Below are 24,061 nucleotides of genomic sequence, written 5' to 3' on the forward strand. Positions count from 1 at the left end.
TAATTTTGCAAGATGTTGAGCTAGCTCGTGAGGCGATGGGACAGTGTAGCATGGCATACCCAATTTTCAAAGCAGGGGGGCTTCTGTAGCTCACTTTGCAAGATGCAGAAGGTGTCAAGATCGCACCACCATTGTGCTAGAGTAACCAGACCCATGATAGTAAAGTAATGATGCAATCTTACCATATTTGTTTAAATATAAGGCAAAATTTTATCCCCCCAAAATTCAGTAGTGTTTAAGTCAGCTAATGTGCCATATTTGAGGTTTATGGACTCCGTTATTGTTTGAACATGGCAACAGCAGTAGTACTATCCTGCTAGTAACAGTGCAAAATGTAGACAAGAGACGAGACGAGAAGCCACCACAAGCGCCGACTTTCAACAACGTTTATTCCGAAAGAAACCCGGCTTCTTATAACCATTGCCCACATGTGTCGCAGTCACATGATCGCACATCATTTGAAACATGCACTTTTTCTTTTTAGCACTCAAGATAGTGGTTGCACATTCGAAAGCTCAAGTTCTTTTTTTGTCAGTAACATGGACGGCGTGATAATGCATTGGTCACGAAGTCTGGTAATCTCGGCTGCCTCAGTTATCTCCCGGACCAGCTGGTCATTGTGTTTCTTCAGCACTTTACAGCGTCTGAATTGTGCAGCGCAATCTTTTGAGGGGCAATCCATGATATGGATGCCTAAATTCCTGTTAGCCTGCTCGACGCTAAGTTTGTGTTCCTTTAGTCTTTCATTTGTGCATCTCGAAGTTTGCCCTATATACCTTTTTCCACATTTCAGAGGTATTGAAGACACTACGGCTTCTGTGCACTCCACAAAATGATTCTGGTGATTTATCGTGCACCCTTCCTGGTTTATCGGCTCTTCTGCATTGACGCGTTGGCAGAGGCTTTTTAGTTTTTTGAGGGCAGTAAGCACTACATTAACTCCAGCTTTGCGCCCAATCTTTTTCAAGCAGTGAGATAAGTTGTGCACGTATGGCAGGGCCACAGTCCGTTGCTTTTCTTTCATTTTTGGTTTCTCGCCACCTGGCTTGCCATGGGCACGCTCGAGTTTTAGGTTCTTGCTCATTTTCTCTGCAACGGACACAAGAAGGTGCGACGGGTAACCAGCCCTAGTAAGCCGGTCAACCTGCTGACGAAAACTTTATTCCATTACGTGGATGCACGATTTTTTGAGCGCATTTGTTAGACAAAGGTTTGCAATTGCTCTCTTCACCAGTTTTGAATGCGCTGATTTGAATGGCAGTGGCACCTTGTCGCCTCTGGGTTCATAGGCCCGGCAGACCTTCCCTTTGGAGAGCTCGAGTCTGAGATCAAGGAATCTCAAAGACCCTTGCGTTGGGACCTCGTCGGTAACAGCAAGTGGCTGAAGCGCATGACTTAAGCATGTTACTGCCTCCGAAACTGCGTCATCTGAATTCGTGCCAGAGCCATCACATAGAACCCAGTAATCGTCAACATACCGAAAGACTCCCTCGACGCTTGTTCTGGTTAGGGCGTTCTGAAGTGATCTATCTTTCTGGGCAAGAAACAAATCGCTAAGTGCTGGCGCAATACATGACCCTATACAGACGCCGCGTTTCTGGAGGTACACATTCCCTTCCCACGTAACATAAGTGGACTTCAAATATACAGAAAGGAGTTCCTGGAACCCACCAGTTGAAACCCCGGAGGCATTCTGAAAAGCGACAGCACCGTGTGCATCTATACATTCTTCCACGCACTGAAAAATTTCATGTTGGGGGATCGAATAATATAAATCTTTATCGTCTACAGAGCATGCTGCAAAGTCAGTGCTAGAATTGTCTTTTAAAAACCTTATTACATTGTCTGAGGATTTCACCTGGAAAGAATCGTCAACGGTTAGTAGTTTTAGTTTTTCTTGCAAAAACAGGGCAATCATTTTCTGCCAAGTGCCCTTCTCAGATACTGTAACCCGCAGGGGCCACTCAGGTTTATGCGTTTTTACATGTCAAGGGATGATTTTTTGCTAGTTTCGTTGCTACGCACAAGGCGGTCGAGCTTGAGATTTCCGCGTAGCTTCTTTGCAGCTGACTTTGCTTTCCGCAGAACAGACTTTTCATGACTGTTAAAAACAGAACTTATGGCCTTATGGCCTCTAACGCCTTATATTGGTAGACGTCTTTCGGCATCACAGCGAAGCCCCGCTCCTTGTCAGAAGTAAGCAATGAGAGGGAATGTTCTTTCAAATACGTCACCACTTGTCGCACAGGTAGGCTCTTTGTGCCCATTTTGCAACGGGCGACCACGTCGACTCCGTCGGACAGGCACCTGGCACTTTGAGACTCTGGCCCTGCGCGCGCAACTCGTCGCACCATTGCCAGTAGTTCCGGTGTTGAAGTCCTCGGCTCGACGGCAAATTGCGGTCCACGACGTAGAACTTCCAGGATCGAGTGAGGCAGAGCCTCGACTCCACTGGTATGGTGCCTGTGCGACGGAGTCGACATGGTCGCCCGTTGCAAAAATGGGCCTACCACCTTAGATCACATTAGAGAACAAACATCTGAGAGAACTTCACTCTGCTTCGATGGGGGTGAAATGCGAAAACACCTGTCTACTTAGATTTAGATGCATGTTAAAAAACCCCAGGTGGTCCAAATTTCTGGAGTCCCCCGCTACAGTTTGCCTCATAATCAGAAAGTGGTTTTGGGATGTAAAACCCCATAATTTTTTTAACTTCACTCTACAGAAAATCTGCAACTGTTTCAAGCTGATATTAATCTTTTTCTGCAGAGATCCGTTACAATAAATGAAACTTGGTTGCATCACTTTCGTCCCGAGTTAAAAGAAGCCTCTAAACTATGGAAAGATCCCATCTCCCCCACCCCAAAAATGCAAAGGTGATTCCATCTGCTGGCAAGGTTATGGCATCAGTGTTCTGGGATTGCAAGGCTGTCATTCTCCTGGAATTCCTCCTGAAATTCTTACTGAAAGGTCAAACCATCAACGGGAGATAGTATGCAGCTCCGGTTCATCGTCTGAGATCGGCAGTTAAGGAAAGACGGCGAGGGATGCTCTGGAACAGGGTGCTGTTTCACCAGGACAATGTGCCAGTTCGTGCGATGGCTGCAATTCTCTTCCTGTGGTTTCCAGCTGCTTTAGCAGCCGCCCTATTCCCCTGATTTGGATCCCTCGGACTACTGCCTACCCACAGATGAAAAAGCACTTTGGTGGAAGTCATTTACCTTCTCATGAGGCCATCATGGATTCCCTAAAAGACTTTTTGGAGGAGCAGGACTAAACGTTCTACCAAAGTGGAATAATGAAACTCCAGGAGTGATGGCACATGTGTGTGGCCCTCAAGAGAGACTATGTAGAGAACTGACTGCAAAATTTCAACCCACGGTCACTATGTCTGAGTCAGGCCCTGAACTTTTCAAATCCCCTCGTAAATACAGTGATAGATCTAGAGCTAGTTTGTTATCCAAAAGTTGGAAAAGTAATTCCAACCTAGATTTTTGTCTTTGTGTCATTAAGGTGGTATGTCATTAGCTTGCGTTAAATTAGAAGGTGAGACTAACGTCGAAAGTTTGTTCACTATGAACCTTACAGACTTTACCTGAACACATTCAAGGCTGTCAATGGTGCGCTTAGTATAAGGGTCCCATATGATGCATGCATATTCTAGTTTTTTCGTACAAGAACAGTAAAGCAGTGGAGTTTAACATTAGTGGGAGCAGTCATAAGTTTGTTTCAAGACATAGAACTTGCAGAAGGCAGATGAGCAAACATAATCAATATGAACATTCCAAGATAGGTTAAAAGTCAGTGTCACATCGAGATATTTGTTGCAACTTATTTGTTGTAATGGTAGAGACCTTAATAAGTAAGTATATGAACGTAGATCTTCTTGCCGAGTTTCTGGAAGGCATACACATTGCTCGTGTTCAGTAACGTTCTTCTTTGTTTACGCAATTCATGTATATTACCAAGACTAGTCTTGAGGTCGTTGTAATCGTTAGTGCAAATAATTTTTTTAAACAAAACACAATCATCAGGAAACAATCTAATTTCTACACTAGGGCTAACAACATCAACAATATCATTGATATACAGTGGAAAGAGCAAAGGGCCAAGCTCACTGCCCTGTGTTACACCATATCTGACTGGAAGACAATCAGAGTCCATCTAAGTATTGGTTGCGATTAGTTAAGTAGACTGAAATCCAACAAACAAAAATTTTTGGATTACCTATTGATCTAAGTTTGAAATTCGTTTGCCATGAGGAACTTTGTTAAAAGCTTTGGACAAATATAAGAAAAGCATATTTATTTTATCGCGTCTATCCGGGGTTAATGCAAGAATATGAAACAATGTGACGAGCTGAGTTATGGCTGAAAACCCTTTCCTAAACCCTTGTTGGAACTTCGTCAATATAGAGTGCTCTTCCAGGAAAACATTGTTAAACTGTGCCCGCTTAAACAGTAGTTTCATATTAAAAGTAACAGTCAAATCCCCAACTCAGCGGTCATTGAACAAAATGCGTTTCGTATCCACATAAACCACACCAGCTCATTGCGTACGTATCGGTTAACACGTAGTGTTTCCACTATTCGTCATGCAATCACGGCAGTATGACCCCATTGGGCGGCCCGGCAGAACAAGCTTCAGAGATTGGAACGGCCTCCAAGCGCCCTGTGCACGTGTGTGTGAAGCCACATCAGCATCATTTCGGCGCCGTGCCGAAGAGCGGTGTGGCGTCGTGCAAGCTAGGACACACGTCATGCAGAAGCTTGGATAAAAAACACCGGGTGCTCAGCGTAGAAAAAAAATTTGACATCGTTCGTGCTATCAAATGTGTCACGAAGAAGTTGGTGCTGGCACGTAACAGACATTTACCGCTGACTATAGCGTGTGGCATTTAGAATGCGAACAAGTTGCTCAGCAGCACTGCTGCGACCACGAAGAGATGTTGGCTACGAGTTTCAACTTATTGCCATCGCCGTCCTTGTTGCCAAAATGTTACCTAACGACAGTGATGAGGATGACATCACAAGCGACAGCACGGGCGACTCAGGCCTGACAGTGGCAGAAGCTGTGCGTTACGTGAGCCTCATGAATGCCGTCATCGCAGCGAGAACAGCACCCTGCAATAAAAAAGGCGCCCCACAACTTCTGCAGCACTACCGCACTCTTGCACAGAGAATATGCCATGCCAATGAGGAATCTGCCATGCTAGTGCTTGCCGAAAAGAAGGGGCTGGCTGAAAAGCTGGCTTGCAGCTTCAGTAAGTTTGAGGCCGCTGTCATCGCTGCTAGCCTCCTTCAACATTAAACGGAAATCGCGCTTTTGTCGCATGAAGCGAATAAATACTGCATCTTAAAATTCTTTGTGCGCAAACAAACAGGGACGAAGAATAGGAGCAACACAAGGATGAGCGCTTTCTAACAACTGTTTTAACAACGTTCTAACAACTGGTAACAACTGGTAACAAAGCGCTCGTCCTTGCGTTGCTCCTATTCTTCGTCCCTGTTTGTTTGCGCACAACAAGTTTTAAGATGAATCTGTTTCAACTAGGCCGACTCGCAGTTATACTTAAATACTGCTTGTTCTTGCCCTTTCGTCGCACTCACTCCGAGTTCTGTTTTTGACTGGTAAGTGGGCGATCTCATGCTATTTCGGTTAAGCAGTACTACTGTTTAGTACATACTTTTACCGAGCTTCGGCCAGCTACGATTTAATGAGGTTTCACTGTATATAGCAAAAATTATGCTTACATGGAACAAAAATAGTAGCGACTCCCGATATATAAAACGACAAGCGGCGCAAAAGTGCCCCCAGAAGTTGGCTTTCCCTCGCGGTCGCATGGCTCCATCTAATTGCATCCACCCTACCGTGACCGCACTGCGTCGGGCGAGCCGTCAACAGCCCCCTGCAAAAAAATTGTCCTGGCCCACCGGCAGCACTTGCTCAAACAGCCTATCAGAGGCTCCCTTGCCCTCGTCGTGCAAGATGGCGCAAGTGTGAGTTGTCTCGCTTCTTTTCTGGTTCATTGTGTTTGTGCCTTGTGGGCCTCTCCTGCAGTACTGCCGTGATGAAACGGCAGAATTAGCTTTTCGCTGTTAAGCTTGAAATCATAAATTGGGTCAAACGCGGTGAGAAATCGGATGACCCTGCAGCGTGCAAGATTCCGAGGAGCACTCTCAGCACTGTCATCTTGAAGGGGGAGATCAGGGCTAAAGCAGACAAACTCGCAACCCGATACCCATGGTTCCCGGTGTGTTTGCACGGCTGTGTACAAGTGGTTCATCCAAAATTGCTTCAGACGTGCTGTTTTCCACGTGGCCGGTGATGACTGTAAATTCTGATGAGTGCGACAAAGCCTCAGAATTTCCAGAAGCATTTGACGAGTCAACAGTCGAGTTTGTGAGTGCAAATGATGGTGTTGCGACTGCGGGAGAGCCCGAAGACAGACTACATTGCCGACATGGTACCTAGCACAAGCGAAAGTGGGCACAATGAGGAAAGCAACGATGGTCCTTCGCCCACTTTCTCTGAGGCGATTGGTGCACTCGCACTAGTCCGGTGCTTCTGCGCGAGTGTGGAAGGTCGCATTATCAGTTGCTCCAACCCTTTAGACATTGTGGAGCAGTGCGTGCGTCGCAAGTAGCAAAATTGCCCAAGCAGAAGAAAATGCAAGACTATTTCATGCAAAACTAAGCTTGTTTCATCGATAAAGTGATTTTATAAATGGTATGTGTTTTTGTGATGTCCAATTCTTCAGCAGGCTTATTTCGAATTATGCCCTATATCGAACTGATAGGCTTTTTTTGTAAGTTCAATATAGCCGGGTTCGACTGTATATCCAAACAGCTATGTAGAAGCACCACTAGCCTCATAGGTCAAAATTAATGAAGATTTTATTGATGTTGAGAGGTGCCACTAGGTTAGTAAGCCCTCAGTCCAGGACTTCATCACATATGAAAAAATAGGCCCGTAGGGATATGAGCATAGTATAAAGACAATGTGTAAGTCTCTTTAAAATTATAAGTTATCCACATGAATGGCAAATGATGGCCTGCTGTCATTACAAAGCTGAAACTTTCTGCTTTAATTTTTGCAAATAGTTTATTCCAAGGAGGGACAAGCCAGTGCTGCAATTCTTCTTTTATTTATTATTTTGTTGTTTACGAGGTAGCTTCATTTTAATTTTACTGTGGGTATTGTATCCAGAATGTTGAACAATGAAGACTGCAGGGGGCTGCTAGCATTTCTGATATCAGGCATTCTGATGGTCAATCATTGGCCTCTGTGTGTAAGGCCAACTTGTGTTCTACTGTGGGACACCACTGCAGGTGCACAGCCACGCTAAACCTAAGCTGAGCCATAGCTCTGGGAGGCTCATAGCCCTTGTGAACCATGATGGTGTAAACCTACTAAACCACTGCACTATAGCATGCACCTTCTGCTCTACCTCCTTATCTCCCATAGCTGCTGCTGCACCCGCTTGGCATTCCATTGTAACATTACAGCCAGTGTTTGAAACTGCTGCAGCTTCGCTGCACTGATATTGCATTCTGCAGTTTATATTATGTGTTTGCAAGCATTACTTGTCTGTTTCATCCGACAGGAACAAAAATTGTCAGTCATTTAGATATTGTTACGTGATTTTTCTTTACATTAAAACTCTATCTTAATCCACCTTGCTCTAATTTGTATCAACCTTGATCAGCCTTAATCCAATTTCGGGAGTGGGCCACGGCGTCCATCTGACGCCGTGACTGTTCACCATGGAATTTCGCAGTGTAAGCCGCAGCTGGTCCAGCACTGGGAACATCGCATCATCATTTGGTCACATGGTTTTTGGTACCATCAGATGATAATGCTGGATGCTGGATTTTTCACTTCATGGGGCATAAAAGGCTTTCGTCTTAAAAATGTTGTCTACAAGCCTAGTCCTTGGCTGGTCGCATTTTCCTTTAAGTGTCATCTTCACAGGGAACATTGTCAGCACTATTACATTACCAAAGCAACGATGTACATATAATGCTTGCCACTGCACTGCCCACTTTAAGCCTGATGACATCGTGCTTCTTTGTAAACTAGCATGGCAATTTGGTCTTTGTGAGAAGCTGGTGCCGTATTCTGAAACGTTCGCCTTCCGCGAAAGTGTCGTCGCCGCAAAAGTCGCATTCAGTAAACCAAGTTACTGCTTACTCGTGACGTCAGTGTGCACAACCAACATGCGCACTCGAACGCTTCACATCTCATGAAAGATCACACCCGGCGAGTGCAGAGCGGCTCGGGTGTGTTGTTTTTGTGTAGTGACCGCATTACGGGTTCTGCACACTGACTACAGTTGGTTACGGCCGCTTTAGATAAAATTAATTGAATAAGGAAGTGTGAAATGTTTTATTTTATATGAATAAAAAAATATCGCTGTGAAACAACGCGTGTAAGACACCAGCAAAAAGGCTACTATAAACTACCACCTATCATATCTTTACTGCACTCCACCACCAACCGAACGCCAAGAGATGCCAAAAGACATGTTCGTTTACTCAATATATGTCGAGAGCACCCATCGACACCATGACGTTAAAATGACGTAGGCCGGAACTACTAGATGGCGCTGTTTATTTTCCGGTTTTGCTAAAATCGCCAATCAGCGCGCGCCGTTGGCGGAGGCGTGGCCAGGGCGATAGTTTCACGGAAGGTGAATGTTTCAGAATACGGGCCCTGATTTCACCCTACTCAGGCCCTACTGTGTCTTGCGTCAAGTGACAGATGTGCCCTACGAGTTACAACCTCTCGATACCTCCACACTGCGATCCTCCTCTGATCCTCCTCAGCGGTGCCACCCCCCCAGGACACTGGGATTACGAGAAGTAGGCTATCTTTCGATGTTGCGGAAAAAATTGCAAATCTTGCCAAAAAACGAGGTGGGTTTTCTTTTGGTCGTGGGGCATTTTTTGCGATATTACGGTATACACTACCACTAGCTTCGCATGTGTACTTGATTGCTTTATGAAATTTCAGAAGGAAGCATGTAGTTGTGCTGTGTGTATATCTCAGTATACTGACTCTTAGCCTTGTGCTGCGTTTTGTTCACCGTTATGAAAATAAGAAATCTGGGAATTATGAGGTCATTTTTAAGCAGTGCATATCAACCGCAACTTATTTGCTTCTTATAGTGAGACCTGTGTTGTGTGTGCAGTATGGCACTCCCCCAGAGGGACCTCCTACAGGTGGCCGAGTGCCTCTGCAGCAGAGCAGCATTCTCTCCATGGACGATGAGGAACGAACCTCAGACAACGAGTTGGTCAGTACTGCCCCTGCCTTTGGCATAGTTCTGTATAGTAGGATCAGAGCATGTCTACACTGTCTTTGCTAAAAGTGTGATTGTGTGCGACGAGAGAGCGATGTCAAGAAAGTATGAATAGGGGTGCTGACTTCCAATTGCCCCATTTGAGCACTTGAACCTCACTATAAGAATACATCACTAAACACAATGTAATCCTCAAAGAGATCCATGTGTTTAAAATCTAATTTTAAAGAATTAAAATTGTCCTTCCAATGGATGTGGTGTGCCCACTTAGGTTGTGATCATTGTAATTTGATATTATTATTATTATTATTATTATTATTATTATTATTATTATTATTATTATTATTATTATTATTATTAAATTGGGCAACATGTTTTAGACCCTTGCCCATTTTTGTTGCTAAAATACCGGGTGCACATTAGACTTCTACCTTGTTTAGGAGCTTTAATGCCGTTTCTATGATAGTATTCCACTTTGGACACACAGAAAGTGAGCTCACATTTGATCAGGGGACATGTTAGATGTGGACAAATAATGTCAGATGAATTGGTGTAGTGTTTTGGAATTTTTTCTGCATTGTTTATTTCGACCTGCCAGATAATTAGATCGATTTTGTTGGTCCCATCGAGGTCCAAGTCAGCTATAGTAAATGCGATGTCCCATAGTAGAGGGCGACACATTTCATGACGCAGTTGATGTTTGCTTACTGGCTTTTGCAGACGCAGTTGGGTGACAATGGTCCTTTCAACAATATCTGGAAGCTCCTGCGGCATCCTGCGCACTTGGCAGTGTTCCTGCACTACTTGCTTTCGAGCCAGATGAAACCCTCCAGCCTGGTCAGTGTGTGCAATATTGAAGCGAGCAAAGAGTTTGGGCTGGCAGGGCTTGCGGTGAGACCATCTGGGTGTGCCGTACTGACAGGCTCAGCTAGGCACAAGCCCCTGTCAATGTGTCTGAATGAGTGCTAAGGGGCTACTATCTGACGGTTTTAGGTCCTATGTCATTCTTGTTGCTCACAGATTAGCTGAAGGAGTACGAGTAAATGTGATGAAAAAGTTGGCCTTCTGCATTGAATGCAGTTGAGCATTTTAGGTTCATTCTACGTTGTGTATCTATAATGAATCAAAAGTATGTGCCGTTGTCTCTAGAATGGAACAGTGGTCTTTCATTATTAGGGCAGAAAACAATGTTTAAAACAAAAGCAGAAGTTAGCGTCCACCTGAATGTAGCATAAAACTGCAAAGTAAAACTTTACAAGACAATTCGTTATGTGCAAACGGGTACGACACTGCAACAAAGACGACGAGAATTGCACTAAACCAATCGTAAAGTATGAACCAGCTAGCCCACTATTTGAAGACAGTGCAAGCTTTGCGTTGTCACCTGATTTAGCCTTGCTCTGCAATCTGTTTCTTTTGTAGCTTCATGCTGCTCTTGGGTGGATGATATTTCGTTGCCATGAAACCTTCCTCTGCCTAGTGGATTTCTGAAGAAGTGGTTTGCCACAATGCACAGTGTATGCCATGTTTCACCAGCAATTACATATGGCACCACCATTCCCTCCCTACAATATCGACATCTTTTGTGCGGTGTTGAACCTAGTCCTGGTTTATAAGTAGTTGAAAGTCAAACCTTGGGCATAAAAAATAGAGATAAAGTTACATTTTGGCTCCTGCACGGTAGCCTTGTTTACAATAATTGTAGACAGGATTGGACATTTGCCTTGAGGTAGCCTTGAACGATTGAGCAATGTGCTACATGAAATGATTGACAGCAAGAGTTCTGCATAGCAGATCACGGTCAAGTGTCCACGGACAAGGACAGAGTGAGGAGATGACAACACAAGCGCTTACTTCCAACTGATCTGTATTTACAAAATTGCATCATATGAACGCTTTCCTTCATGATGTCACAAGACCGAAATGCCGACATCAGGCGGCCATGCTTGGAAAATTAGTTTCTTTGGACGACAGAAAAACAGAAGGTGCGCTGACACACGACAAACGCCCCTTTCTAGCTCAATCTGCATCAGTTATCTCCCTAACAACCTGTTGCTTATTTGTTGGCTACTATCTTATACATGTTGAACAAAGGTTTACACAGCTTCTTGTTCTTTATTCCACACTCATGACAATGCACAGAAAGATTCCCATCGCAATAATTGCCCACCTTCGTTCTGTGTTCTGGAAATCTTTCATTCAAACACCTTCCAGTCTGAACGATATACAGTCGCCGACCGTTTATTCGGACCTCATGGGGACTGCGGAAATGTCCGAATAAACAGGTGCCCGAAAAAGCAGATTAAGAAAAAAAAAAAAGGAAATCCTTTATTTCCACGCACTTATTCGAGTTTGGCAGTAGCCTTGAAGAAAACGTGAATGCGCCGTTGCACGCTGTTCCGTTTACGCACAATCAGATAAGCCTGAATTTCGGAGAGGGTCGTACGGTCACACTAGGTGGCTGAAGGCACAGTCCCTGCTTGTACACGCTCTGCATGCGATGTCAGCATAGCACATGGTGCGTCATCTTCCGACTCGGAGTCATCGTCTGGCGCTGCAGCAGAAACCTGACGAATGATCTCACCATCGTCGAGTTCTACGCATGTCAGTACAGCAGTGTCAGCACCTGTGAAACTGTCAAATGAGACGGTGTCCGGAATCTCAATGCAACCACTGTGCAGGTCTATGCAGAACATTTTCGGCGTCAGTAGGGAGCACATTGGAAGGCGACAAAACCTAGGCCTTCCGGTACCCGCTTACCGGCATTCCCCAGCACAGTCTGTGCAGGCATTGTCGGCACCATTAGACACTTGACGCGAGGTTTCCGTATGTCGCGTTGGATCACCGAAACCTCAACACAGCACACAAAGCAAACACCACCACGCTGTCACGCGGACACCAGTCACACAAACAAAAACCTTGTCTACTCGCAGTGTTGTGCAGGTCGTGCACAAAGAAAGAAACAAATCAGCTGCTGGATTGTCTTGACATGGCTTAATAAGCTGAGACTGGAACTGCTGTAGCCACTCTATCGAACCAGGCAGAAACGATGATGATGATCGTGGATTTTCTGTAGCGTCACTTCATGGGGCAGCAAGGAGGCTCCGTTCAAAACAAAAATGGCATTCAGCAAGTCGAGCTATGCACCAGTCACCGTCGTGCATGGTGCTCATGATCGAGTTGGCTCAAGGGGTGTCCGAAAAATCAGGCGAGAGGTTGCAAGGTGTCCGAACTTTCGGCTGTTATACATTATGGTCTATGGGGAGAATGGTGGTGCGCGAAGGAGACCGAATAATCGAGCGTGTCTGAATTTTTTGAGTCCGAAAAATGAATTGGTGACTGTAGCTGGAACCACCTATAAGGGAATTTTGTATACCATGCAAGACACACATGTTACAAAAGGATCACAATATTTGACAGTGCAAGGCCCTTTTTGTGGAAAGGGTTAGTCAGTTGGTGAAGTTTCCCTAGCTTCTCAGGGGCGGCAAGCACTACTCTGACATTGCTATGATTTCCTATTTTTCGTAGGCGGTTCAAGGTACAATCGAACTCAGTTATATCGAACTCTCAAAAAAAGCTCTTATCACTTCAATATACAGTCGAAACCCGCAATAATGAAATCGCCGGGGAAAACAAAACATTTCGCTTTTGCGGGAATTTCGTTAGCGCGAGAATGAGGCAAAAAAGGCAGGGAAGGAAATTGGCTTGCAAAAAAAAATTGCCAAAAGTCAGTCAGCTTACTTTGCCGAGCCTTGTTTTGCCGCAATTTTACTGCTCTCGACTCGCACTGCAAGAAGTGGTCCATTGCCACGTCGTTATCATGCTCACCGAAAAATGATCGAATTACATTGAAGGCATTCAACACATCCCACGGGTTCGCAGCCCTCTCTTGATTTGGTGTCTGGTGGTCGTCGGCGTCATCGGCACCTTGGCAAACGCTACTTATGATGACCTCATCAGTCATCTCTTCATGGACGACAACACCTTCATCCACACGAACGAACTCATCGATGCTGAGGCCATCCGGAACACCATCTGTCATGGCAGAAAGTTCATCCCATGCGTGGGCCAGTGATGGCGGCACTGCGCCGTCAGCACTGTCAACTTGTGCACCTTCAGGCGAATCTTCTTGCGATGCTACTGGATCAGCGCATGATGCTTGCCGAGTGGCAATGAAGCCGGCATGATTAAAACTATTAGCTATCATGGCTGGCGACGTTGCAACCCATGCGGCGGCCATCATCTCAAGCGCCATGAACATGTCCACTACGGTGAGACGCTTCAACTGGAGGTTCAGCAGCAGACGCTGAATCAGCCTCTCCTTGTAGGCGCACTTGACGCTACGAATGACGCCTTGATCAAGTGGCTGCAGCACGGAAGTGCAGTTCGGTGGAAAAAAAACCAAGCGCACGTTTTCCAGTTCCACGTCATCGACATGATGGGCACTGCAATGGTCCCAAAAAAGGCAGACCGATCAGCCTGCCTTCCGCATGTCCGTATCGAAGGCCTCGAGCCAGCTGCCAAATATGGCCCGGGTCATCCATGCCTTCAGGTTCGCGGTGTACTGTACGGGCAGCCGACGATTTCCCTTGAAGCAGCGGGGCTTCTTACTTCTGCCGATTACAAGCAGTGGCCGTTTATCTGTGCTGTCCATGTTGGTGCACAACAAAATTGTTGCACGCTGCTTGCTGTGTTTCCCCCGCAGCATTTCTGGCCTTTTAAGTCCAGGGTCTTCGATGGCAGCATCTCGTAGAATAAGGCCGTCTCATCTGTGTTGTAAATGTCCGAGGGCTTGTACTGGTCCAATACTTCTTTGTTGGTCAACAGCCACAACAACGTTGTCAAAGGGTCGACGGCTGCTGCCTCCCCGGAAATGACTTTGGCCACTATTGGCCTCGAGCTCCACCACTGGAAAAGCTGGCGCCCCCGTCGGCGTGACGTGCTAGGAGGGATCACGTGGACATAGCGGCCGCGTCGGCTGCTTCGGGCGCGCCGAAGCGAGCTGAAAACGAGCTTAAATTCCCTCGTACGCTGCGGTTTTCATGTAGTGGCGAAATTTTCCCGCTTCGAGTGTCTCCTTTACAACGCTTGCAAGCACTACAATAGGTAGTGGCTGCCTTTGAAGGCGCGCGACATGGTAGGCTACTGTTCGGTGCCGCAGGGCCGGACGCATGTAACGGAGGCCGGTGTCAGCCTTATTCGCACGTAGCCGCAGGACAAGCTGGGTGAAGCTTGGCTCGCGAAACATAAAACCGGTAAACAGTCATCGGCTACAACTTGGGTATGCAGCAAGCCAAGACGCGAGGAAGATTTCTGCTACGGCGCCCGGTCCGCTACGTTCTGAAAACGCGCACTGAGACGCTCGCGCGAGTCCGCTGCCCGACTAATGTCATGACGGTTTAGTCTATGAACTTGTGATATTATAGATACTGGCAAGTTCAGTGGAGTGGAAAGGCAGCGGTAAGAAGCACATTTAAAGAAAGCATGGCATATGGTCATGTTTGTGTTATGAATTAATGCACTGGATTACAAAAAAGGAGCAGCGGGAAATTGCGCGCTGAGAACGCCGATAAACATACAGTGCGACGCAACTCGAGAAATAGTATTGAAAGGTCAAAGAATTTAGAAGAAAAAAAAAGATTGAATCGTCGCGACGGCACATCACAGTCCCGTAGGCATCAAGTCTCTACAATGAAATTATTTTTGAACAGCTTTGATAGCGCCCACGCAACAATGGTTGCTTGTATACTGTCAAATGCTCATATTCTGCGGCTTTAAGCTCATGGCACGGTGCGAAAACGTGCGCGCGGAGAAAGCGAAACAGTGCGCGGACAAGCATGCAGACGCGCAGTCGGTCGCTGCGAATCTGCGCGATCGCTGCATTGAGGCTTCGTTCTATTACGCTCCATTTAGTTATACAAACACTATAAGAACATATTTCATATAGTTTGCTCTCAGCGTTTACCTACCTTTCACGCAAGAAGCCGGTTCGGGAGACTCCATCGCGGCGACCGCGCGCAGTGGCGTTCACTGTACGTATTCGGTAAAGAGATCGCGGCTGTAAACGATTGTGTGCTTTCAGTTTGCCAAAGATTATTATTTAGACAGTAAGAAACTTCTCTCGTTTCGAAAGTACTTACAGAAATGTCCGGGAGAGCTCGCGCGTGGTGTTTTCAGTGAGCGCTGACAGCAAAACCTATGAGGAGCGCGCCACGTGATCCCTCATACTACGCCAGCGAGGCGTTTCCGATAGAGGGCGACTCCGTAACTCCTCGCCGCCAATATCATGGCGGGCTTTGAAACGGCTCAACCAGCCAGGGCTAGACTTAAAATCAGCGTGCCCGAGAATGCATGCGAAGTCTAGCACTTTTTGTTGAAGAACTCTGCCAGACAGCGGCACTTTGTTGGCACGCTGTTCACAAAACCATGCAAACACCACCTTGTCAACGTCTGGAAAAGCCGCAGCACTCACCGTTTTGTTTTTCGCACTCACACCATTTCCGAGCGCGGCGAGAATGGAGGCCTTGTTTTTCAGAATCGTCGATATCGAACTGCACGCACTTCCAAATTCTTCGGCGATATCCATTTTCTTCGTGCCCTTTTCAGCTTGGGCAATAATTGCAGCCTTATCCTGCAGTGTCATAAATTTCCTCTTTTTGGCTGAAGGCGGCACCTTAGCAGGCTGTCAAAGCAAATGGTCCGATTGGCACAGAGACACACATTTGACGCACTCTAGCACCAACGACACTGAGCACACGATCATGTGCGGCAGTGCACAAAGCCCACTGATACTAAAGCGTCATCCGGGTTATCGGAACCTTCACGTGTAGTAGATGTCGATTTGGCTGCCACGCACGCAGGTGTTTCGCTCTGCATTTAGCACAAGCTGTAATGGCACATAGGATTAAATAAAATGTGCTCGCTGCGAGATCGCCTACGGTTCTTGTCTCTTTTTATTTGTATCATTTAAGTTCTAATTGCATTTTTGGCCCGGACACTGCGCAGTCACCTGTTGCGACGGGCGAACGACCACCATCATCATCATCGCTGTCGTCTGTCATGAGAGGTGGTGCGAGGCTTTTTTTATTGTAAACAATGATGGCGGCGGCCACGCAAGTGTGCTGTGGCGGTAGTTAATGCAATTTAAGCACACAAAGAATGCATTTGAGCAGTTTCCGGACACAACTAGTGTTACATGAGTAGATTATTTACGGACTGTCGTTTCAGAAAATTTCGTTAATGAGGGATTGCTATAGAAAAAAGTTTCGTTGTCGCGAGATAGGTAATGTATTGGCTCCTATGGCTGTTCGCCGGGCATCCAAAAATATTTCGTTGCGACGAGAATTTCGTTCCCTCGGGATTTCGTTACCGCAGGTTTCGACTGTAGGGCTTAATTCGATATAAACCTGCCAAGGAATTGGGCGTCATAAAGGCACGTACCATTTATAAAAGCACTTTATTGATGAAACTAGCTTAGTTTCACATAAAATAGTCTTGTATTTTCTTCTGCTGGGGCAATTTCGCTGCCTGTGACGCTCGCACTTCTCCACATTGTCTAAAGAGTAGAAACAGCTGAGGCCGCAACCTTCCACATTCATGCAGAAGCGCCAGACTAATGCGAGTGCACCAATCACATCAGATGATGTCGGCAAAGGATCGTCATTGCTTTCCTCATTGTGTTCACTATCACTTGTGCTCGGTACGATGTCGGCAGTGTAGTCTTCGTTTTTGGGCTCTCTCGTGTTCGCGACACCATCATCCGCACTTACAAACTCGTCAACCATTGATCCACCAACGGCTTCCAGAAATGATAACAGTTCGCTCCAAACTTCGGCGACACTGGCAACGGCTTTGTCACACTCATCAGAATTTTCATTCACCACTGGGCACGTGGAAGCCAGCACATCTGAAGCAATTTTGGGTGAACCACTTGCACACAGCCGCCTCGACGTCGTTGTACGTATGTTACGGGAATCGGGTCGCAAGTTTGTCTGCTTTAGCCCTAATATTTCCCTTGTTCTTCCTTCAGGGTCGTGCTTGGAGTGCTCCTTGGAATCTCGTACGCTGCGGCGACATCCGACTTCTGACCGTGTTCAAATTAATTCATGATTTTGAGCTTCATGGCAAAAAGCAAATTTTGTCACTTCGTGCTAGCCATCACGGCAGCACTGTGGGAGAAGGCCCACAAGGCGCACACACAATGAACCAGAAAAGCAGCGAAACCACTCGCACTTCCACCATCTTGTTCGACGAGGGCACAAGATGGGTTGTGTGAGCAGGCGCTGCGGGCGGGCCAGGATAATTTTTTGCAGGGGGCGTCGACGACTTGCACGACGTGGCGTGGTCACGAGGTAGAGCGGGTAGATGGAGCCGCGCCGCTGGGTATCCTCGCCGCCACAAGGGAAAGCCAACTTCTGGAGGCACTTTTGCACCGCTTGATGTTCTCTATATCTAGAGTCGCTGCTATTTTTGTTCGATTTAAGCGTAATTTTTGCTATATATACTCATTGTAACTACAGTGTTTACTTGCATAATGATCACACTTCTTTGTAAAAAGAAATTGACGCAAATTCAGGGGTGCAGTCATTAGGCGGGTTAAATTTTCCACGAACATTCTTTTTTTTCATCCCGCGTTTGCTGCAGGATGACAACAGGTCAACAAGCAGGTGGCTGCCGCTGTAACACTGCGGGATACCAAAACAAATATGGCGGCCGGCAGAGCAAGCCAAACACGTTGAATGTGATTTTTGTTCTTCCCTGAGTACATTACGCGCATTGAAACAGTTTCTTCGGTATCAGTAATGAATAATATTGTTAATATCGGCAAGTTTGCGACAGTTACGTAGCCATGTCCACTTTAGGGGAGAGAAACAGAGATGGGCGCGCGTAACTGCCACTGACATAGAAACACATGGCAGGCATGCTGCAGAAACTGCAGCATTTGTCTTCACTACTATTCTAATACGGCATGTTTCCACTAAGGGTGGGCGAATATCTTAGCTGTGTTAGCCGAATATCTTAGCCGAATATAGCAGAGTGGTAGCCTGTCGACCTTGAGTCATCTGACGTCGCAGAAATCTCGGACAGAACACATTAGAATCACACTAACTAGCAATTAAACCGCTACCATTGCAAGCTGCCGCTGAGAGAAAACGGAATCCGTACATACCAGTGCGAGGAGGAGGAGGAGGGTGGCGCCACGTACTGGTTCGATGCTACGTTCCTCCTTGCCGAGAAAACATTATATATGGAGTTCCCTTATCGTGTTGTTCCAGCTACCGTATTCACACGATTGTAAGTCGAATGTCAGTCGAACTCCCCCCCCCCCCCCCCCATATCGCGTGACAGGAAAAAAAAAAGCATGCCTGAGGGTGCATTCAAAAATGAAAATTTATTGGTAGCTGGCATGGTCACCGGACTACTCGTCTTCACTTGTGCCATTGTCCTCACCAGTTCTGCTATCATCATCGCTGCTACTACAGTTCGACAGTGCGTCATCGTCCGACGAAATTCCACACTTGGCAAACGACCGCACCACGACATTTTGTGGTACAGCAGCCCATGCTGAATGCACCCAACTACACGCAGCCATCAGGGATGCTCTTTTGACAGGTGCGGTTGGCGTAAGTTCGCGGTCTTCTGCCACCAGCCACTCTTACTCATGCCGGAGCAGATCCTTAAAGGGACACTAAAGGTTACTATGAAGTCAAGTTAAAGTGATAAAGCAAGGCTCTAGAACGTCTAAGGCATCAATATAATCGCGAACAGAGCTTTAGTAACCGAGAAATTGAGGTAAATGCATAACATGATTTGAGAACCCCCTGCGACATTCCGGTACTAGCCCGATGACAAAGGCACTCCTCATCATAATTTATGTCACTAGTACTCAACTACTCATATTAAAAAGATCATTTCATTAGGTTATAAGATTGAAGAAAATGCTACTTGTCTACTTCTGTTTGATTCTAAGAAAAATTAACCTTTTGACGTTACACTTCCGTAGTGTGGGTGGTCAAAAGGTTTCGTTTTCGCTCGACTCTGCGCTGTGCGCGCTTTGGAGTTTCAGCTGTTTCGTTATCGCATCGTGCTCTGCTGGTTCTGATGGCTTGCGAAACTTGCATTTGGAACAAGCAGCGAGAATGCCACGTCCATGTGATGTCGTAGGACGCGCCAACGGTCCACAGAACTTGGCCAAGGGTAGTTGCAGCAGCGGATCCAACGTTACTTACCACTGTGTGCCAACGAGTACGAGCTCAACGCCAACTTACTGAAGTCGTGTGGAGTGCCTTTCAAAGCAATGCTTTCCCGTAGCGCTGTTCCGTCGGTCTTGCCTGCATTCTCCAAAGCGCAAGAACAACAGCAGGTCGAAGACGGGGCACTGAGTTTAGCATTTAGTTTTCACGAAGGAAAAGCTGCAAATGTGGAATATGTACAGCCATGACATACAGTTGCTGTCGTAGCAGTACGCAATGACGCCAGCAGCGCGAGCCCTCAGCAGTAGGTCATGTTCATCAGTGCCTAAATAGCTGAAGTTGAGCCCAGCATCGCGAGCCAATCTGTCGTCAAGGTCGTCCATTGCAACGAGCGTCAAAGTTGGCGCCATAAAATAAAGAACCAGCTTATCGTCGTGCGCTTTCCCTTACGCTAGCCACCGCGCTTTGCGCAGAAAAGCTGTAGCGCTGTCTACAGGCGCTGTTTTATTCACCGACGGCGCAACGTCACTGTGAGACTATGACGTCACTACTCCTTGATCGAAGGGCGGGTGATTTGAACTGCGCTAGAGGTACGCAAATGCTTCAGAACGCATTTTCTCTTAAAATAAGTCTCTTCTTCGCATGAAACAGGCGTTTCGATGTTTCTTGGATGGTATTTCAACAGTCCACGTTGACTTAATATTAACCTTTAGTATCCCTTTAAAAGGTGAAGATTTGGGTTTGTTTCATGACCATGTCGCACTTCACTGGCAGGGTCCGATCACACATTTCAGCGACGTACGCCGCAAGCTTGGCCTAAAGCTCCGGAAAGCGCCCTGACTTTGGCCCGTGCGAAATTTTTCGCTTGCTGTCACAGGTGAAAATTTTACTTCGCTGCAGTCTCTACTCTCGCACCACCCGTTCGGAAACATCGAACTTGCGGCCCGCTGCGCAGAGATTCGTTTCTTCGGCGTAAAGGACGGCAGCCCTGTTGAACACTGCTGTGAACAAGCGCCGCGTGTTTAGTGAGCCTGTAGCACTCATGACCACTGAGGAAGCATGGAAGTAGCACGTAGCCGACAGTCGAGTCGAACGCATCAAACTAAGAGGTACAGGGAAAGAGAAACACTTGAGTGGTGTCTGCTCTTCTATGAACTATCGATACTCCCTGCAAGCGCCGCCGTTCTGGGAGTGCTGCCGTGAATAGAACAGCTGCACTTCCATCAACTATCGACACCCCCCCCCCATAAGTGTTGTGTGCGCTGTAAAACTCTGAAAAATGTTGAAAATCCCTTCTGGAAAGCGAACAAATGTGCAGGATAGCGAAAACTATGGATAGGGCCATAGAGCAAGCATAAAATTGTAACTACGTTGTAGCTCCCCTGATATCTCGTTGGTCACGCTTTTTTGGCGGTGCCATGTTTTGGTTTCGATTGTAAGTCAACCCCCCCACTTCAGCTTTTCAAATTAAAAAAAAATGGGTCGACTTACAATCATCTAAATACGGTATATCGGTCAGACTGGAAGGTGTCTGAATGAAAGACTTCTAGAACACAGGAGGAAGGTGGGGAATTACCGTGATGGGAATCTTTCGGTGCATTGTCATGAGTGTGGAATAAAGAACAAGAAGCCATGTAAGCCCATGGTCAACATGTGTAAGATAGTAGCCAAAAATAAGAACCAGGATGTTAGGGAAATAATTGAAGCAGATTGTGTTAGAAAGGTGAGTCTGTCATCTGTAAGCGCACATTCCGTTTATGTCGTCCAAAGAAACTAAGTTTCTGAGCATGGCCACCTGATGTCGGCATTTCGGTCTTGTGATGCCACGCAAAAGAGTTCATATGATGCAATTTGGTAAATACATGATCAGTTAGAAGCAAGAGCTTGTTTTGTCATCCCCTCATTCTGCCCTTGTTCGTGTGCGCTTGACCGTGATCTGCTATGCTTAACCAACTCACCAAAAAGTCAGTGCTCTTAGAGTTCTGCATTGTTTTGCTGTGCCAGGTGCTTGTGCTGAGCCTCTTGGGCACGAACAACTGGGTCTTGTCGAGCCTGAGCACGACTCCGTCGTGCATATTGACATTGCTGTTCCCATCACCGCTCATCGTGGTCACTGCGCTCTTTGGTAGTCCTAAATATCCGCAGCCTTCCCATAGCGCTATCACAACACAAATGAAATCAATTGTTAGGCGAGTTTTTCTTTTACATATGAAAGTGTAGTGATGTATACACGAAGTGTGACGTGAAGTGTGATGCAGTAGTAGTGTTACTCCCTGCTTCATATGCTACAGTTGCCGCTTCCCTGCAACTGTAGCTTATGCAACTGCAATCTTACTGAGAAATGCATGTGATGAACACTATGTGCATTGCATTGTTCGAACATGTCTTATCACCTGTCATGTGGTTTTGACACTTGTTTTGTGCTTTCCTTTATTGAAACGAATAGTGGGTGTGTCTTGCATGCATAATTCCAATAGAGATGGGCACTTTTCATTTCCATTCATGGAATGCTCTTCTCTCTTCTGTCGACTCTTCTATTGACGGAGATGAAGAAATCCGGGGATCTGAATCATACACAGCTTCACTGTAGAAATTCATCTTGTTGAATTGAGAGTCTGCGACGAACATGACATAGTGAACCTGACGCTACTCCACTTTGACAGTCACTCTTGGCCGTGCGTCAGGCAATTTGCAAGGTGCATTCGTAAGCAGCCACTTCTAATTCAACCATATGACCATCTGCTTGTGCAGAAGTTTCCATTTATTGTCTCAATATTCCATCACGGCAGCAGTGAAATGTTGCTATATTGAAATTGTGTATAAACATACTTCATTTTATTTCATGGACAAGAAATTATAGAAAGCTAAATACTTTGCTCTAACGAGAATGTTGTTATATTGAAATTTGTTACTATAATGAAATATTTTTGAAAGTCAACAGCCTGGTGCTTTTAAAAGAGAAGGAAGGGAATCGTGGGGCCCAATTAATCATATCGTATAAGAAGCCAACAAAGACACCTAAGACACCACAGGGGAAATTACTTGTGCTTACTGTTGCGACCGGGGCTCCGAAGATGTGGAATATCCTTTCCTCCTGGAGGAGTAAGGGAATGTGGGGGTGAGCCTGATATCCAAGACATTTTACACACATTGTTTTACATATTTACAAGAGTTTCAAAGAGAGAGAGAGAGAGAAATAAACTTTATTTTGAGACCAGGCTTCTTGAGCCCAAAGGTGGGTGGCCTCCTCAGTCCAGGTAGCCATGGCTCGCTGCCGCCGCCCGAGCCCTGTTCACCAACCGCAGCTGGCTGTCAGGGTCTTGCGTCACCAGCAGAGCCTCCCACTGGTCTTCCAATTCTTCTTCCGAGTCCGCCTCTTTCTGCATGTTATCGCCTGATGGCGATGATGATGGTTGTGCTTCTCGATTATTCTTGCATCCAAGCACCATATGGCGCAAGGTGTTGGGCGTGTCCGGCGGGCAGAACTTGCAGTCTCGCCCGTAGATGCCCGGGTACATGGCGTGCAGCAGTGTTCCGTGTGGGTACGTTCCAGCCTGTAGTCTTCTCCAGGTTACCGCTTGGTCCCTACTCATCGTCTTATGCGCGGGCGGGTAGCGACGCCTCTGCTTCCTGTAGTGCGCCAAGATATCCGAGTACTTCTTGGATATGTGTTCTTCATCCTCTTCACAGTCGTCGGTACGCGTTCTCTGCGCGTCGGAGATGGCTCGGCGTGCATGATCTCGAGCCGCGGCGTGCGCCGCCTGGTTCCCCGTGAGAGACTCGTGCCCCGGTGTCCAGAGGATTTGTGCTGCTTCTATCTTGGTGGTGTTCAAGACCTGAAGCGCTGCCTTTCCAATCCTTCCGTTCATATACCTTCGGCATGCTTCTTGCGAGTCCGTCACCACGGTAACCATGGCCTTCTTGCACGTTGCGATGGCCAGGGCTATGCCCACCTCTTCCGCTGTGCTCGCGTCCTTGGCACGTATGGATGTGGCTGTAAGTTGTTCGCCCTTCTCGTCGACCACGCAGATTGCGAATCGGTCGTTGGTACTGTACGCAGCTGCATCTGTATATCTAACGTTTTCTTCTTTGCTGTTGGTGCGTTCGAGTATGCGCTTGAGCGCCTGTGTTCTCGCCTGTCTCCTTTCCTTGTCGTACTCGGGATGCATGTTTCTGGGAATGGTACTTATGTGTAGCTTGTCTCTGATCTCGTGTGGGATACGCTGAGGTAGGTGCCTTTCATCCTCGACTTGGTAGCCCAGATCTTGCAGCAGGGCTCTTCCCGTCCTTGTCAGCTTTAGTCTCTCCAGTTGGTTGACGTTGTGCGCCTCCACGAGCTCTTCCCACGTGTTGTGGACTCCCATTTTGAGTAATTTCGCTGTGGACGTCGAGGGGGACAGACCCAAGGCAATTTTGTATGATTTTCTGATGAGGGCGTTTACTTTGTCTCGTTGACTGTTCTTCATGTCAACGTATGGGGTCCCGTACGTGACGATGCTCGTGAGCAGCGCTTGTATCATTTTCGTGCAGTCTTCTTCCTTGAGTCCGTGGCTTTTGCTCGTCA

At 46.7% G+C, this 24,061-nt stretch overlaps 1 protein-coding gene across 6 annotated transcripts in view; it reads left to right on the forward strand.

The window, feature by feature from the left end:
• Positions 1–24,061, forward strand: part of LOC135913605 (rho guanine nucleotide exchange factor 11-like) — a 253,038-nt gene that overhangs the window by 80,844 nt on the left and 148,133 nt on the right. For all 6 annotated transcript variants that reach the window (XM_065446119.2, XM_065446121.2, XM_070537837.1 and 3 more), the window contains 2 exons: positions 9,194–9,298; positions 10,025–10,141. In XM_065446119.2, coding sequence (XP_065302191.2) covers positions 9,194–9,298; positions 10,025–10,141 — 222 coding nt within the window. The remainder of the gene's footprint in view (positions 1–9,193; positions 9,299–10,024; positions 10,142–24,061) is intronic.

Source organism: Dermacentor albipictus, chromosome 4, assembly GCF_038994185.2.
Source record: "Dermacentor albipictus isolate Rhodes 1998 colony chromosome 4, USDA_Dalb.pri_finalv2, whole genome shotgun sequence".
NCBI lineage: Eukaryota > Metazoa > Arthropoda > Arachnida > Ixodida > Ixodidae > Dermacentor > Dermacentor albipictus.